General features: G+C 48.5%; 1 protein-coding gene across 1 annotated transcript in view; it reads left to right on the top strand.

The window, feature by feature from the left end:
• The first annotated feature begins 4,978 nt into the window (after positions 1-4,978).
• The window catches only part of ADAMTSL3 (ADAMTS like 3), a 418,321-nt gene continuing 409,404 nt past the window's right edge, over positions 4,979-13,895 (top strand). The window contains exons 1-2 of the mRNA XM_025392622.1: positions 4,979-5,160; positions 6,598-6,699. Of these exons, the coding sequence (XP_025248407.1) occupies positions 6,631-6,699 (69 nt within the window). The 5' untranslated portion in view covers positions 4,979-5,160; positions 6,598-6,630. The remainder of the gene's footprint in view (positions 5,161-6,597; positions 6,700-13,895) is intronic.

Below are 13,895 nucleotides of genomic sequence, written 5' to 3'. Positions count from 1 at the left end.
TGCTTCAAGTCAGGGCAAATCTATGGTGTGGTTTCTGTTCCAGGATCCCCGAGGATCACATGAAGGTTAGACTTGACCTCAGTCACAGCTTGCTCTAGTCTTGCACCTTACCTATCCTGCTTCCCTCACTCCTTTATAGGTTTTTCCTGAAGAACACTCGCTAGCTAATTTTGTGCCCCTAAGGCACCATGTTCACCTAACATCCAGATGTGTTCTTTTTTTTTTTTTTTTTTTTTTGAGATAGAGTCTCGTTCTGTTGCCCAGGCTGGAGTGCAGTGGTGTGATCTCAGCTCACTGCAACCTCCGCCTCCCAGTTCAAGTGATTCTCCTGCTTCAGCCTCCCAAGTAGCTAGAACTACATGTGCATGCCACCATGTCTGGCTAATTTTTGTATTTTTTAGTAGAGATGGGGTTTCATCATGTTGGCCGGGCTGGGTTCAAACTCCTGACCTCAAGTGATCCGCCCACCTTGGCCTCCCAAAGTGTCGGGATTACAGGCATGAGCCACTGCACTTGGCCTCAGATGTTTTATCTCTTGGTGGCCTTAGCTGAGAGTGAATCTTTGTTGCCTGCTGCAGTCAATGGTACCTTCTACTGGAGTACTTGCCTCCAAGTAGTCTTTTTCTCTAAGCCTCCAACATAGCCTTCTTTTTTTTTTTTTTTTGTTTTTTTTTTTTTTTTGAGACGGAGTCTCGCTCTGTCACCCAGGCTGGAGTGCAGTGGCCGGATCTCAGCTCACTGCAAGCTCCGCCTCCCGGGTTCACGCCATTCTCCTGCCTCAGCCTCCCGAGTAGCTGGGACTACAGGCGCCCGCCGCCACGCCCGGCTAAGTTTTTGTATTTTTAGTAGAGACGGGGTTTCACCGTGTTAGCCAGGATGGTCTCGATCTCCTGACCTCGTGATCCGCCCGTCTCGGCCTCCCAAAGTGCTGGGATTACAGGCTTGAGCCACCGCGCCCGGCCAACATAGCCTTCTTGAGTGTGCTTCCCAAGCCCACTTCACAACTCTAACCAGAAAGAGCATTTCTGTATCAATAACAAATTAAGGCTGATGCCCAAATTGATATTCCTTGTCTCTAAGGATAAAACTTACACACACCCCAACGCCACCATCATCAATAGTTCCTTTCTTAGTCTTCAATGTGTATCTCTCATGTGAATGTTGTACTGTGTGTTTGTTGGGTTGGGGTCAACAGGCAAGGCTGGGAGTGCGGGTAGGAATCTCTGAAATTCATCTAGGAAGAAGCAGGTCCTGAGACAGGTAGTGAAAACCAGGAAGCCAAGAAGATGGATCTTAGGGAGGAAATGGAACTCAGTTTCCTTGACCCTTCAGAGTCTAAATGCATTGCCATTGTCCCCAAGTGGAGGGTATTCTCACAGGAAGGGAGCCCAGGAGGTAGTCAGGGAGGGGCCTGAACCTCCCCAGATAGTGATTGGGTAGGTGGCCACACTCAACAGCCAAATCAGCCAGATTAGCTCCTTTGGGGTTTATTCATTTCTGTTTTTCACACTTCCCAATCTCTCAACACACCATGCCTTTGGCAATGTCTTGTTTAAACATTTGGGCCAAGCCTCAGCTGAGGAGGTAAGGATGGAAGGGAAGTGTGGGTGAGTGACTGAGGGGTGGTGAGGCCATGATTCTGTGCACAACATCTGTCAGGTTCAGCCAGCACCCCCAGTGGAGGCTCTCCTCTGCAGCTCTTTGTTGTCCCACATAGGATTGCTTGACCTGCTAGGGTTACCTGGAAGGCAAAAGTTCTATAAAGGTATTGGTGATGTTTTCTCTACTGCTTTTCACTCCTGGAACACCTGCTCTTTGAGGGGGCTGGCCTCCTGCTAGATGGAACCTGTGGGAGAGAAAAGCTCAGTCCTGGTCTGAGTACTTGGTGTGGGGCACTCCTTGGAGGCTGGCTCAGGAATCAGATTGCCCAAGGGAAATGAGACAGGAAGTCCTGCTGAGCCATTCATACCTTAAAGCAGAGCAGTGCATCTCAAATGTTCCCAACAAAGTCCCCCAACTCCAGAGGCATTCTCGGTGCCTTCTTGAGTTGCAGACACCGGGAGCTCTGCTTAATGCAGCCGCCACTGCACAAGCATAATATTTCTTTGAATTCTCCATTTCATCTTGCATATTCATATGACTTTTTTGCATTTGACTCCATATGGCAGGGTTGGTTTTAGAATATGAAGGATGTAAAGAGTGGTATCGTCTAGTTGCTAAGAACATGTGGTGTTTAAACCTTTCCACTTCAGTTTCCTCATTTGCAAAATGGGAATAAAAATAATATCTACCCCATAGGCTGTTGAGATGACGGGATGACTCGGTACAAGCAAAGTATCTGGAACAGTGCCTGCTGCATCCTAAGTGTTTTGAAATGTTAATGTGGCTATTCCTTTACTGATACTCTGATATGAGAAGCCCGAAAAATCAGTTCTCATTATTTGCAGATTCCCTACTGTGAATTCAGTTACTTGCTAAAATTTGTCATCTCCGTTATATTAAGTTTAGCCTAAAGCTGCCTTCTTACATATTCTAAGTTCGGCCTAAAGGTCTCTCTATACATAGTGAACTGTAACCTAATGATGTGTAAACAGACTGTAACCTACTCTTGAAGCAGTCACAGAGTTTTGGCCAATCACAGGAGGTCAACTGTTCAAACCATGTTTAAATAAGGCAAATGCCGAGCTATAATCAATCCAGCTGTTTCTGTACCTCACTTCTGTTTTCTGTCCATAAATATTATCTGATCATGTGGAAGCCCCAGAGTTGCTCTGAACCTATTTTTTTGGGGCTATGTGAGGGGGGCTGCCCAATTTTCAAACTGTTCTTTGCTCAATTAACCTCTGTTAAATTTGTCTAAAGTTTTTATTTTAACACCTCATAATCAATAGCTGAAGCACTTTCAAAGTCATTGAACCAGTGCTTAACATTTTGAATCTCTTGAGGCACCTGTTGGAAGCTAAGGTCCAACTAATCAACCCTCTGTCTTCTTGTTTCAGCTTTCATACTGTGAATGGGTGGCCAGAAGTTCTCTTCATTGCCATGTTTTCACATTTTTTGTCTTTTTTGTTGAGGATTTTGCTGCTTAAAGCACCCCCCAGGCACAGTGCTGAGGTGAAGTCTAGCGTTCCTAAGTGGAAGAAGGCTGGGATGTGCGTTGCAGAGAAAATATGTAAGTTAGATAAGCTTCATTCAGGCATGAGTTACAGCACTGTAGGCTGTGAGCTCAGTGTTCAGGAATCAACAATAGATGTTAAGTAAGGCGTCTTTAAACAGAAACATGCATAAAATAAGGTAATGTGTTGATTGATTGACAAAAATGTTGTGAGCTTGCAGGAACCCAACTCTGTATTTCCCCTAGGAACAATGGCTCCATATTCACAAATTCATTGTTCTGTGACTTTATAGACCACAACTACAGTGAATAAAGAGGATCGATTGTCCATAGATGAGTTAGTTCTAGTTTAGCCTAGCCCTCCCTACCCTTCACTGGCTACTCTTCCCTCTACTGTCTCCACACTGACCTGTCCTCTGCTCACTTGCCACAAGTTCAGTCATTTTACATAGAGTGGAGAGACAGCCTTGAAGATCCTCTTCTTGGTCAGAGGAAGTCACCAGAGTGAGTAAGGTAAGAATGGGTGAAGAAAGCAGGCAAGGCCAACTGCTCTTGGCAAAGCTCTAACAGTAACTGGAAGGCAGCAACCACAGAGAAGGCAGGAGAGCAACTTTAGGGGTGAACAGTCCAGGCTCTAGAGAGAGGCGGATAGGGGTTCCAGTCCTGGCTTCTCCACTCATGGTGGGCAAGTTATCCTCCCAGCCTCAGATTTATCCTAGGTGAAATGCGACAATGCTCGAACTACTGCCGCTGTGAAGATCAGATAGACACAAAGAGCTTGGTACTCGACAGACACCCAAGGAAATGATGACTGTGGTAGGACTTAGGTGCGGGCATAATGCAGGCTTTAAGGTGAATCTCCTGGCCCTTGGCTTATCCTGCTGAGACTAGAACAAGGACAGGGACAACTATTTCCTCTTACTTCTCTTCACCTTCAGAAGTACACAGGCAACTCACCCCAGTCTCTGGTCCGCGACACTCTCCTCCCAACCCCAAATCCCGGGCCTGGACACTGCATGATCCTGGCACCTGCGGAGCTCTCAGTTCCCCAAGCCTGGCTCAGACAAGGGGGCGCCAGGTACTCAGTTAAGAGCTGCTCCTGAAGATCCTCGTGGTCCCTGACTGCCAAAGGTCCCAGGCCCCTAGGCGGTGAGCGCTCCACAGTCCATGGTCCCTTGTGTGGGGTCTGTGCTGTGCGGAGGAGGCGCAGGCCAGGAGAGGGCCACTGATCTCCGACTTTGGTCCTGCCTGGCCAGGAGTGCCTAAGGCTCTTAGGCACGAGCCAGCGGTTCCGGGCAAACCTCCGTGTGGCTGCTGGGCCTGACTTTGCAGAGCTGGCGCCCGGGTCTGGGCGGGGTGGGTGGAGGCTATAGGAGGTGGGGCCGGGGGTGGGCTTTGAGGGGAGCGACTGCATCCCTACTCTGGCTCCGGCTGAGGCGGGGCGGCCAGGCTGGCTCAAGGCGCAGCGGCCGCCTTTCCCCTGCGCGCCTGCCGGCGGCGGCGGTGGCGGCCTCGGCAATCCCGGCTCTTGGCACAACGCCTGGCGGCCGGCCCAGGGCGAGGAGTGGCTTCCAGGAAGCGGGCGGAGGAGCGTTCCAGCCGAGTCTCGCCGTCGCCGCGGCCCCGCGCGCTCCGAGCGGCCCGGGCCCGGCCCCACATTGGGTCTCTTCGCGCCCCCGGCGCCTCCGGCTCAGGCCGAGGGCGCGGTGCCGGCGCGCAGGCGGACGGGCGCCTGGGCGCGCCGTGCACTTGCCGGGCGGTGCAGGTGGTGGCGCGCGCCCTTCGCCTCTGGGCCAGGTCCAGCGCCGCGCTCTGCGCGCCCAGAGGGGGCGGGAGAGGCGGGGCAGCCCCGGTCCCAGCCCCATTTAACTTCGCGGCGGCTGCGGCGACTGCGGCGCCGCGGGCTGGAGGCCGGCGTCGGGGAAGGTCCTGGTACCGGATTCCGCACGAGGTGTTGACTGGCGGCATCTGCCAGCTTCTCCCCAGCGCGCGCCGAGCCCTAGCGGCCCCGGGGCTACACGTTCCAGATACTTCTGCGGCGCAAGGTGGGTGTACCGAGCTCGGCGCAGGGCGGCCCCGCAGCGGTCGGGGGAAGGCACTCCCCAGGGGGAGTAAGACTTGGAGCAGTGGCCTCTCTAAGCAAGTTGGGGGACCCCAAGCAGAGTCAGGGCGTGCCACGCGGGCCCCAGGGGGCCTCAGGACTGGGATGCTCCTCACGGCTGGGCACCTCGGGTCGGGCGGGCTCCATGGCGTCCGGGAAGGTTCAGGGAGAGTCTTTCGGGGGCACTTCGCGGGCTGAGGGTCGTTCTTGATTATGGGGGAGCTCCACAGGGTTGGAATTTTTCAGGATTGGGAGTTAGTAAGCAGAAACCTCGCGCATCCGAAGGTCCGCGAGCGCCCAGAACGCCGGGGGTTGAGGCGATGCGCAATCGTGGAAAGTGGGCGTGGGGGTGACCAGGACGCTGCGGAGGCGCTGGAGGAGCGACTTTGAGGCAACGGGTAGTCGGAGGAGTGTGCGCTAGGAAGGCTGGTGCGAGCGGGCGAGGGGGGCGCAAAGTCCCAGGGCCTCGCGCTGGCCGCCTCCCTTCAGCCGGGAGTCGCCGCCTCAGGTCGGAAACAGCAGCACATTTGCGGATCGCATTAGGCCAGGCCCTTAATGCTTTCTCCAGATGGAGAGAAGCCACCGACCCGCCCCCGGACACCAGCTCCGCCAAGGCGCCCGCGAGGCGAAGCGAGTCGAGTGTGACCTCGGCTTTTCCAGTCTCGACTCATACTGATTTCCCTGTAAATTGACAGGAAAAGTAAGGGAAAGAGTCCCTGCTTCCCTCCTGATTTCAGCTGACCTCTGCTGGCTCGCCCTAACCTACTTTTAGGAGATTGTGTTAGGCTTGCTTGGGGGCTATGTCCTCCAAACCTCCCTGAACTTAGCTGTCAGGCGTCTCTGTGGTTGTGGGTGCGGGACCTTGAGGGCGCACGTGTCATCTAGCGAGGAAAGCCTTGAACTATCAGAGTCTGCGTTTCATTCCTAAAATGTCACTATCTTGCTGTGTGACCTTAGGCAGGTCCTTTCCCTCTCTGGGCGGCTTTGTTGTTTTAGTCTCATTTTTGCCACAAGCAGCAGAAGCTGGCCTAAACCTTGGCTCTGTGCTGGCTTCCTGAGTCAAATGCCAATAGCCACACCCTGCTGCTGACAGATGGGCTGGGAGGTGGTTGGGGCAGGATTATCTCAGCTTCTGAAGAGCTGGAGGTATGAGTTGCCCACTGGAGACAGGTACAGCCCTCGCCTGACTTTGATGTGGACCTTCTAAAGGGAGCCCAGTTATCCTGCACCCTGCAGTAGGCAGCCCCAACCTGGGCCAACACAAACCTTTCCAAAACAGTATCTGGGCTTCAGGGTCCTTCTGTCTAATGGGTCTCTTAAGTCATGGTTACTGCCATGGGGACCAGAGCTGGTTGGTAATGAACTCTTTCCTCTTTTGTAGGCTACAACTGAGACCCAGAGGAGACCAGACCCCATGGCTTCCTGGACGAGCCCCTGGTGGCTGCTGATAGGGATGGTCTTCATGAACTCTACCCTGCAGGAGGTAAGGTCATAGAGAGGGGAAGGGAAATGGTGGACGTCCCTCTGTTTACTCAGAAGGATTATTGTAGACCACCTGAGATGTGGCATGATTAGTGTTAATCCTACACCAGAGAACTAAACTTTCTTTCCTGTCTCCAACCAATGGTATTTCTGGTTGGCTTAGCTGTAAGGATTATCTAGATCCCTTGGGTCCTCTCTGAATCCTGAGTAGGGCCTTAATAGCACTGTGGATACCGTACACCAGTGATGACCTGGGGCTGTGATGGACCCTGTCATTTCAGACTAGAATGGCTGTCTGCATGTGCCCAGTAGAGGCTGGATTGCTGGAGACCAGGAAACAATTAATGGGCAGAGCCAGGTTCTGGCCCTAGCTAAGCTGCTAAATAAATATTCTGAGTTTAAATCTATCATCACATATCCCACTGTTTTATCCCACAGTCCTCTCTTTAGACTTCTGCTGTCTTTTCCAACCAACTTGAGAGGACCCGGCTCATGAATTGCATCCTTATTTGCCTATAGGACACTCTCAAACAAAGGAGCGAGGCTAGCATTGCCTAAGAGACATAGGGAGTAATGGGGACAGTGGCAAAGTGCAGAACACATGCTCCATCTATTAAGAGCAGCCTCTACTCAATTCCATCTGATCATTGCTAAGTGGAGAACAAGCCCAGGATTGCCAGATCTTATTTTTCAAGCCAGCTGGATCACCTAGATTTCTCACAAAATTTCCCAGTTTTTAAAGCATTGAAAGGCACATAAATGTGTTTGCACCCTGGATTCAGCCAAGCAGTTTGCAGCCCCAGATCTAAAGGTAGGACACATCTTAGTATTGTGTCCCAAGGGCTGCTGCTAGCTCCATACAGTGTCTTATGAATTAGAACAAGGCAATCCCTCCCTGCAGACATAACTTCTCAAATACATGGCTTGGTGGCCTGTGTATCCTCAGGGTCTAGGAAGGGACTTGTCATTAAGGGTTTAAATGTCTGTTAAATAAACATGCATCCATGAATGAAGATACATACCCTGGGATAAATTAATCAAACTTCTCTGCCTCTTGTTTCACTTTCTTGGACTTAGTGCCTCTAAGGCCTCTTTCGACTCCAATGCCCTGTGAATTCTGTGATGCACAAAGAACTGGTCAGCAAGGTACATCTTCTCCCCATTATCCCATTTTATTAATGCTATCCTATAATCATATTAATAGAGATCTTTTGTTAGAACAAAAATTAAGTCTTTTCAGGATGATGTTAGGGTTCCCTGGCCAGCGAGATGACTGTTGAGGTAAAAAGGTGGAGACTTACGTTTCTGTCTCATCAGCAGATCTGAAACAGGCTTTGAGAGCTTCAGAGATTTGTTCCTGGTCAAATGGGGCTGAGGCTTCAAGGCACAGTGTTTCATTTTGCCTTCTTTCACCTTATAAAATTTAAATATGCTTTGAGGCAGTCTGTTGACCTTTGGCCAAGGGCAGTGTTTGCCCAGCTTGAATCACTCACTGACCTCTTTTGGATTTTTCCATATCTTTGTGCCTGTGGCAGTGCTGTTTCCATGTATCAAGACAGTGTGCATAGAAGGTCATAAAAGGAGATTTCAGACCAGCGATCTTCATCATTCACGCCACCCACTGTTCGGATCCCAGCTCTACCGCTTCATTGCTGTTGTCACGCAACAGTAATGAAGCGGTATAATGAACTAGTGTAATATTAGTATAGACCTCAGAATTGTTTGGAAGAGTTAATCCATTGTGAAGTGGAAAAAACTGGAAAATCAAACCAAACAGTGTCTGGCACGTAGTAAGTGTACAATAAATGTCAGCATTCTACTGTTGCTGCTGCTTGTCAGCATTAGAAGCTTGAAGCAAGCGCAGTGCCTGTATTTTCTGGTGTAGAGCCTGTAGGGGGCACTCAAGAGGTATCAGCTGTGGAGGGCCTGATCTTCCGGGAGTGCGGGTGGGCGTGGCCAGGTCTGTCTCACCACAGACCCTGAGAGAAGGTTCTAATGAAGGGTGATTGGTCAGCCCTGGGTCCCTGTCCATGGGTTGGACGCTCTGTTTTTTTCGTAGAGTCAGCCTGAGTTTGACTTAAAGCCGCCCCTCTGAAGTATCTTGTGATTTTGGTGTTTAGGTGGGGCTTAAGGTGGTCCCTAGCATCTACGCTTGCTTAGCATGTGCTGCCACCAGGTGGTTGTTAGAAAACTACTAGATGCATGAGGCTGAGCTGTGAGGAGCAAAGGATGCGCCAACTAATTAATGACAAATAGAGTTTCTTTTCTTTTTTTTTCTTTTATTTTTTTGAGACATGGTTTCACGCTGTTGATCAGGCTAGAATGCAGTAGCATGATCTCGGCTCACTGCAACCTCTGCCTCCTGGGTTCAAGCAATTCTCATGCCTCAGCCTCTGAGTAGCTGGGACTACAGGCGCCCACTACCATATCCAGCTAATTTTTGTATTATTAGTAGAGATGAGGTTTTGCCATGTTGGTCAGGCTGGTCTCAAACTCCTGACCTCAAGTGATCCGCCCACCTCAGCCTCCCAAAGTGCTGGGATTACAGATGTGAGCCACTGCGCCCGGCCACAAATATATTTTCTTTATTGAATCAGCAAAAATGTAAACTCTTATATTCACTGCCCACAAATAAGTGTGATAGATTGTAGAGCAAGGTATGAGGCTGGCAGTTCCTTGTTTTTGTAACTCGTTCTTGACCATTCCTGGAGGAGATCACTGTTCCCCTCATCCAGGCAGCTGGAGCGGCCTCCCTTCTTCCTGTCTCACAGGCCCTGGAAGCTTCCTGTTGCTCCAGGCTTCTCCTTACCGACCTGATTTTCCCAGAGAAGACAGCAGCTGCTGTTCCTACTCTCTCTTCCAGCCTGGAGTATTTGAAAGCTTTTCAAACTTTATCCAGCCTGGAGTATTTGAGAGCTTTCCAAACCTTATCCTGAACACCTTGAAGATGAGTCCTGTGTTGACTGTGCCCTGAATTACAACTTGCCCCCTCCCTTTTTTTTTTCTCTTGCCCAGGAGAAGAATAAACAACCTTATCTGTTCACTAATTTAATTGTCATAGGACGGCTTCCTAGCTCTCTGGCCAAGTGCCTTTAGAAACTGTTTTAACATTGGTCATGTGGCTTGCGATTATCTCTTTAAACAACCATGTCAAGATGGCTTCATGTATATCTGAATGGCCTTCCACCATGTTTTCCCCTGGGGAGGTGCTGTACTGTTTAGATTCTCTGGCAAATTCTGTCCTCTCCCATTTCCTGTGACTCTGGATGGAATAGCCTTTTCAGAAGAATGACTCGATCTTTGACCGTCTCCACTGCCAAGTTCATAGATATCTACTGGAACAGATCCCTCGAGGTCGCAGTTTTGAAAGACAGGAGACATTTGGATAAAGTCCTGGAAGGTCTTACAAGTCTGTGGTGACCTCCTCTGGAGGGAGGATTTTGAAAATTTCAAAACACAACTTGTAAAATAAGCAATATCTGAGTTGGCTCTGATCCTGTCCCCTGGGTCTTGTTGGTGCATAAGTATAAGACAGAATTATTTAACTGGTTTTTTTTTTTTTCTGATCCTGAGGCTGGAGGCTAGTGTAGAAGGCGGATCTTGCAGAGGGCTTTGAGGTAGGGTGGGAATGGAAGGCCAGGTGGCCTCGGGTAGATGTCCTTTGAACTCCTGTTGCCTTCATCATAATGTTTGGTGGAGCTGCCAGGCTGAGAGTGTGGATGTCCTTGGGATGTGTGGCAGGTTGCCTAATGCCCCCCAGACATGTCCATGTCCTAATCCCTAGAACTCATAAATGTTCCCTTATGTGGCAAAAAGGACTTGGCAGATGTGATTAAGAATATTGAATTGGGGAGACTATCCTGTATTACGCAATCACAACAGTCCTTATAAGAGAGCCACAGGAGGGTAAGGGGCAGAGGAAGTAGAAGATACTACCATGGAAGCCAGAGGCTGGGAGAATGTTGCCAGGAGCTAATGCATGCCAGCAACCTCTAGAAGTTGGAAGAGATAAGGAATGGATTTTCTGCTCAAGTCTTCAGATGTAGCTGGCTATAGTGACACCTTGATTTTAGTCTTGTAAAAACGCATTTCAGATTTCTGACCTTTAGAACTGTAAAAGAATAAACTTGTGTTGTTTTAAGACCTAAAATTGTGGTAATTTGTTACAGCATCAAGAGGAAACTAATACAGGATGTCAAGGGTGGCCTTTGAATCTTGCCCTGCTTGCTGCCGCCAACACAGGCATCCCTTCTCCACCTCCAGTAACCCAGGTGCAATCATAGGTGCTGAGAGAGGCTGACAAAGTCACAGAATTGACATGAGGACAAAAAAAGTGCCATTTGAGTGTTGGTGGCTTAGCCCAGGCCTCTTATTCACCTTCTACAACAATCTCACACTCCATAGCAATTTCACCATCCCAATTCCCCCAACTGACCCTGCTATTGCTATCACCCTTAATCATGTCAATCACGGGCAGTGAGGATGGAATCCTAAGGAAGACAGTCCTGGGTCAGGGTTCAGGGAACTTCTTCTGTGGGTAAATCAACTCAAGGTAGCCCTGACTCTGACATGGCACATAATTCCTTTTAGATCAGCTTAGATTTGGCTGGGTTTGGCCCCTCGAGAAGTCATAACCTTGTGTCTGAGTGTTGCTCCATGTTGGGTGATCTGGGAGAGTTGGGGCCTCTGAAAGACACAGATTTATTGAGAAGTCTCATTTCAGTAAGGTATAAATATGGAGCCAATCACTGGTCCAGTCATGCCTTGTGAAATTGCCTTTTCCCATCCCTTAATGGAATCTTAGGAAGATTCAATTTTGATTATTAAAAGTTCAGTTCATTTAAAGTTTTGATTCTCAACTTGATTTAAATCTCGTCTCCCTTTCCTGTAGTCTGGGCTTGACACATGGCTTCAGGTACCCAAAGTTGCACAGGGCTCTTTTCCCCCTACCATGGAATGGTAAGGGGGTGGTGGGGACTGGTTCTGAGATGCTTCTTCCTTTTATTTCTTCTGGATCCAGCTTTCCAAGGGTAGGAAACAAGGAGAGGGGAAGAGAACAAGGGCAATCAGCTCTTTACTTAACTGAATGCCTCTCTCTGGTAGTTGTCACTGCCACTCCAGCTCTCTCTCAACCCTCTGCCCTCTGGGTAGCAGATGTGAGTTCTTTGGAGGCCTCCACAGGACACTTCCTGCAGCAGGCAGTCCATCTTCAGCTTGCCAATTGCTACCGGGGTCTTCTCACCTAGCAGGCAGCCTTATTGGATGAAGTGTTGGCTGGAGAGCTCAAACCTAGCTCCCTTTGGTGTAGTCTAGCTGACCCATAGGAAATACTGCATCTTACTGTGCCAGACAGTGGGAAGATGGAATGCTTCAATGCTGCCGCCTCTCTCTGTCCTGCCAACTCCCTTCAGTTCTCCTTTCCTTGCTCTGATAGACCTAGGGAGAGATCAGCAGGCCCACGGTCTAAGCAGATGTCCATCTGCGGAGTGGACGGACATTCTCTTCTTGCAGCCGCCCCCAGTGTCTATGAGTGTTTCTCATTTTCTTCATTTTCATTTCTAATGGCTGTGTTCCACTGTACTTATGGATATGCCATAATGGCATAAGTGGCATTATGTGTTATTTAAACCCATTATTTCTTTATTGAACATTTGGGTTGCTTCCTGGATGGTTTGTTCACTGGTGTTTACCATCAGACACCTGAAATGAACGTCTTATGCTCACATCTTTGCTCACTTGTTTGAGTATTTCTTTAGAGTAATCCTTTCTTATTGCATTGTGCTTTGCTACACACTTGATACACATTGTGGCCTTCCTCCTTTCTCCCTGTTTCAGTTCTGCATAGAGCTTTTCCAGCACTCCAGGTTTAATGTCATAAATGTACTTCCCATGACCTTGTCCCCCGAGTAATTTTGGATCAATGCTCCAGTCTGTGTTGACACTGGTGATGGAGTCTGAGCAGGAAGATATTGGGTCATCCTGGATGCAGACTGAATTTCATTACAACGTTGCCCCAAAGCCTGAAAATCTGCAAGACAGAGTCATTGGCTAGATCCAGTGAGAATCCTGTGGGAGAATGAATGGGAGCTCTCTCCTTGTGTGTTGCCTGCGATCCCTGCACTCCTTTTTCGCCTTCTACCTCTGACCTTTCCATCTTACTCTCTTTCTTTGGCTCCTCTCTAGCTTTTAAAAAATGCTTTGCAATTCCAGAGCTCTGCCTTTGCCCTCCCCTCTCTCCCTCCACATGCTCTCCCAGGCAGCCTCCATCTCTCCAGAGGCTCCTGCCTGGGGGTTATCACGTGGAGACCCAGGTCTCATGATGATGCAGTCTCTCAAATGTAAATTTTTGAGGTTTTCTTCAAATAGCGTTATATATACCTTGGTAAGTGGGATTGAGAGAGAGAGGGAGGAATCAAAATTCCTTCAGGTTCCAAGCAAATGTTAGGGACAGATGAAGGTGGAAATTCACCCTGATCTTGGGAAATAATTGGTTACATTTGAAGGAGTAGTTTGGGGGACTACATGGAGTCTCACCGTTGGGGGAAGGTGAGGCACTGAATAAACGAAGTATATACTACTCTTTGAGAGAGAAACAGGGTCATTAGAGAGGTCTTCCTTAGCAGAGTGTATTCAGTATATTCATACCGTAAAAAGAAAGCAGCCAGGAGAAAGGGAGAGATTGAAGATAGAAGAGGAAAAAACCAATTACATGTAATTGTTTCATAACAGAAAAAATGTAGGCAGTGTTCCTCCATTGCATTACTAATGGATCTTAAAGCACCAAAACTAACATCTTATGGAAACCACATTTCAGGGTTTATGATTGTGATTGCTTTCAGTTTATTTTTACAAAGATGCTAATTTCCATAAATAGCATGGAAGCATAAAGCAGTTTCCTCTCCAAGTATTTCATGCAATTACTTTCTGGAATTTGTCAGCACTGAACAGCTCCGGCCAACGTATGCTATAAATTATTGTGGTCAAATACTCAGAAATGCTTTTATTCTCCAAGCCTTCATTTACAAATAAAACGACATTTTATTTTGAAAATAATTTAAAAACAAAGGGTAACTATTTTACTAATAAAATAATATTTACAGTTTTAAGGGGCTTTAAATTCTCTTTACTCTTTTGAAATTACCTTTGTGATTTTTTAATTTAAAAACAGCACATATTCATTATAAAAATATAGAAAAC

Source organism: Theropithecus gelada, chromosome 7b, assembly GCF_003255815.1.
Source record: "Theropithecus gelada isolate Dixy chromosome 7b, Tgel_1.0, whole genome shotgun sequence".
Lineage (NCBI taxonomy): Eukaryota > Metazoa > Chordata > Mammalia > Primates > Cercopithecidae > Theropithecus > Theropithecus gelada.
The sequence above is the reverse complement of the archived record's forward strand: the minus strand, read 5'-3'. Positions and strand labels throughout refer to the sequence as shown.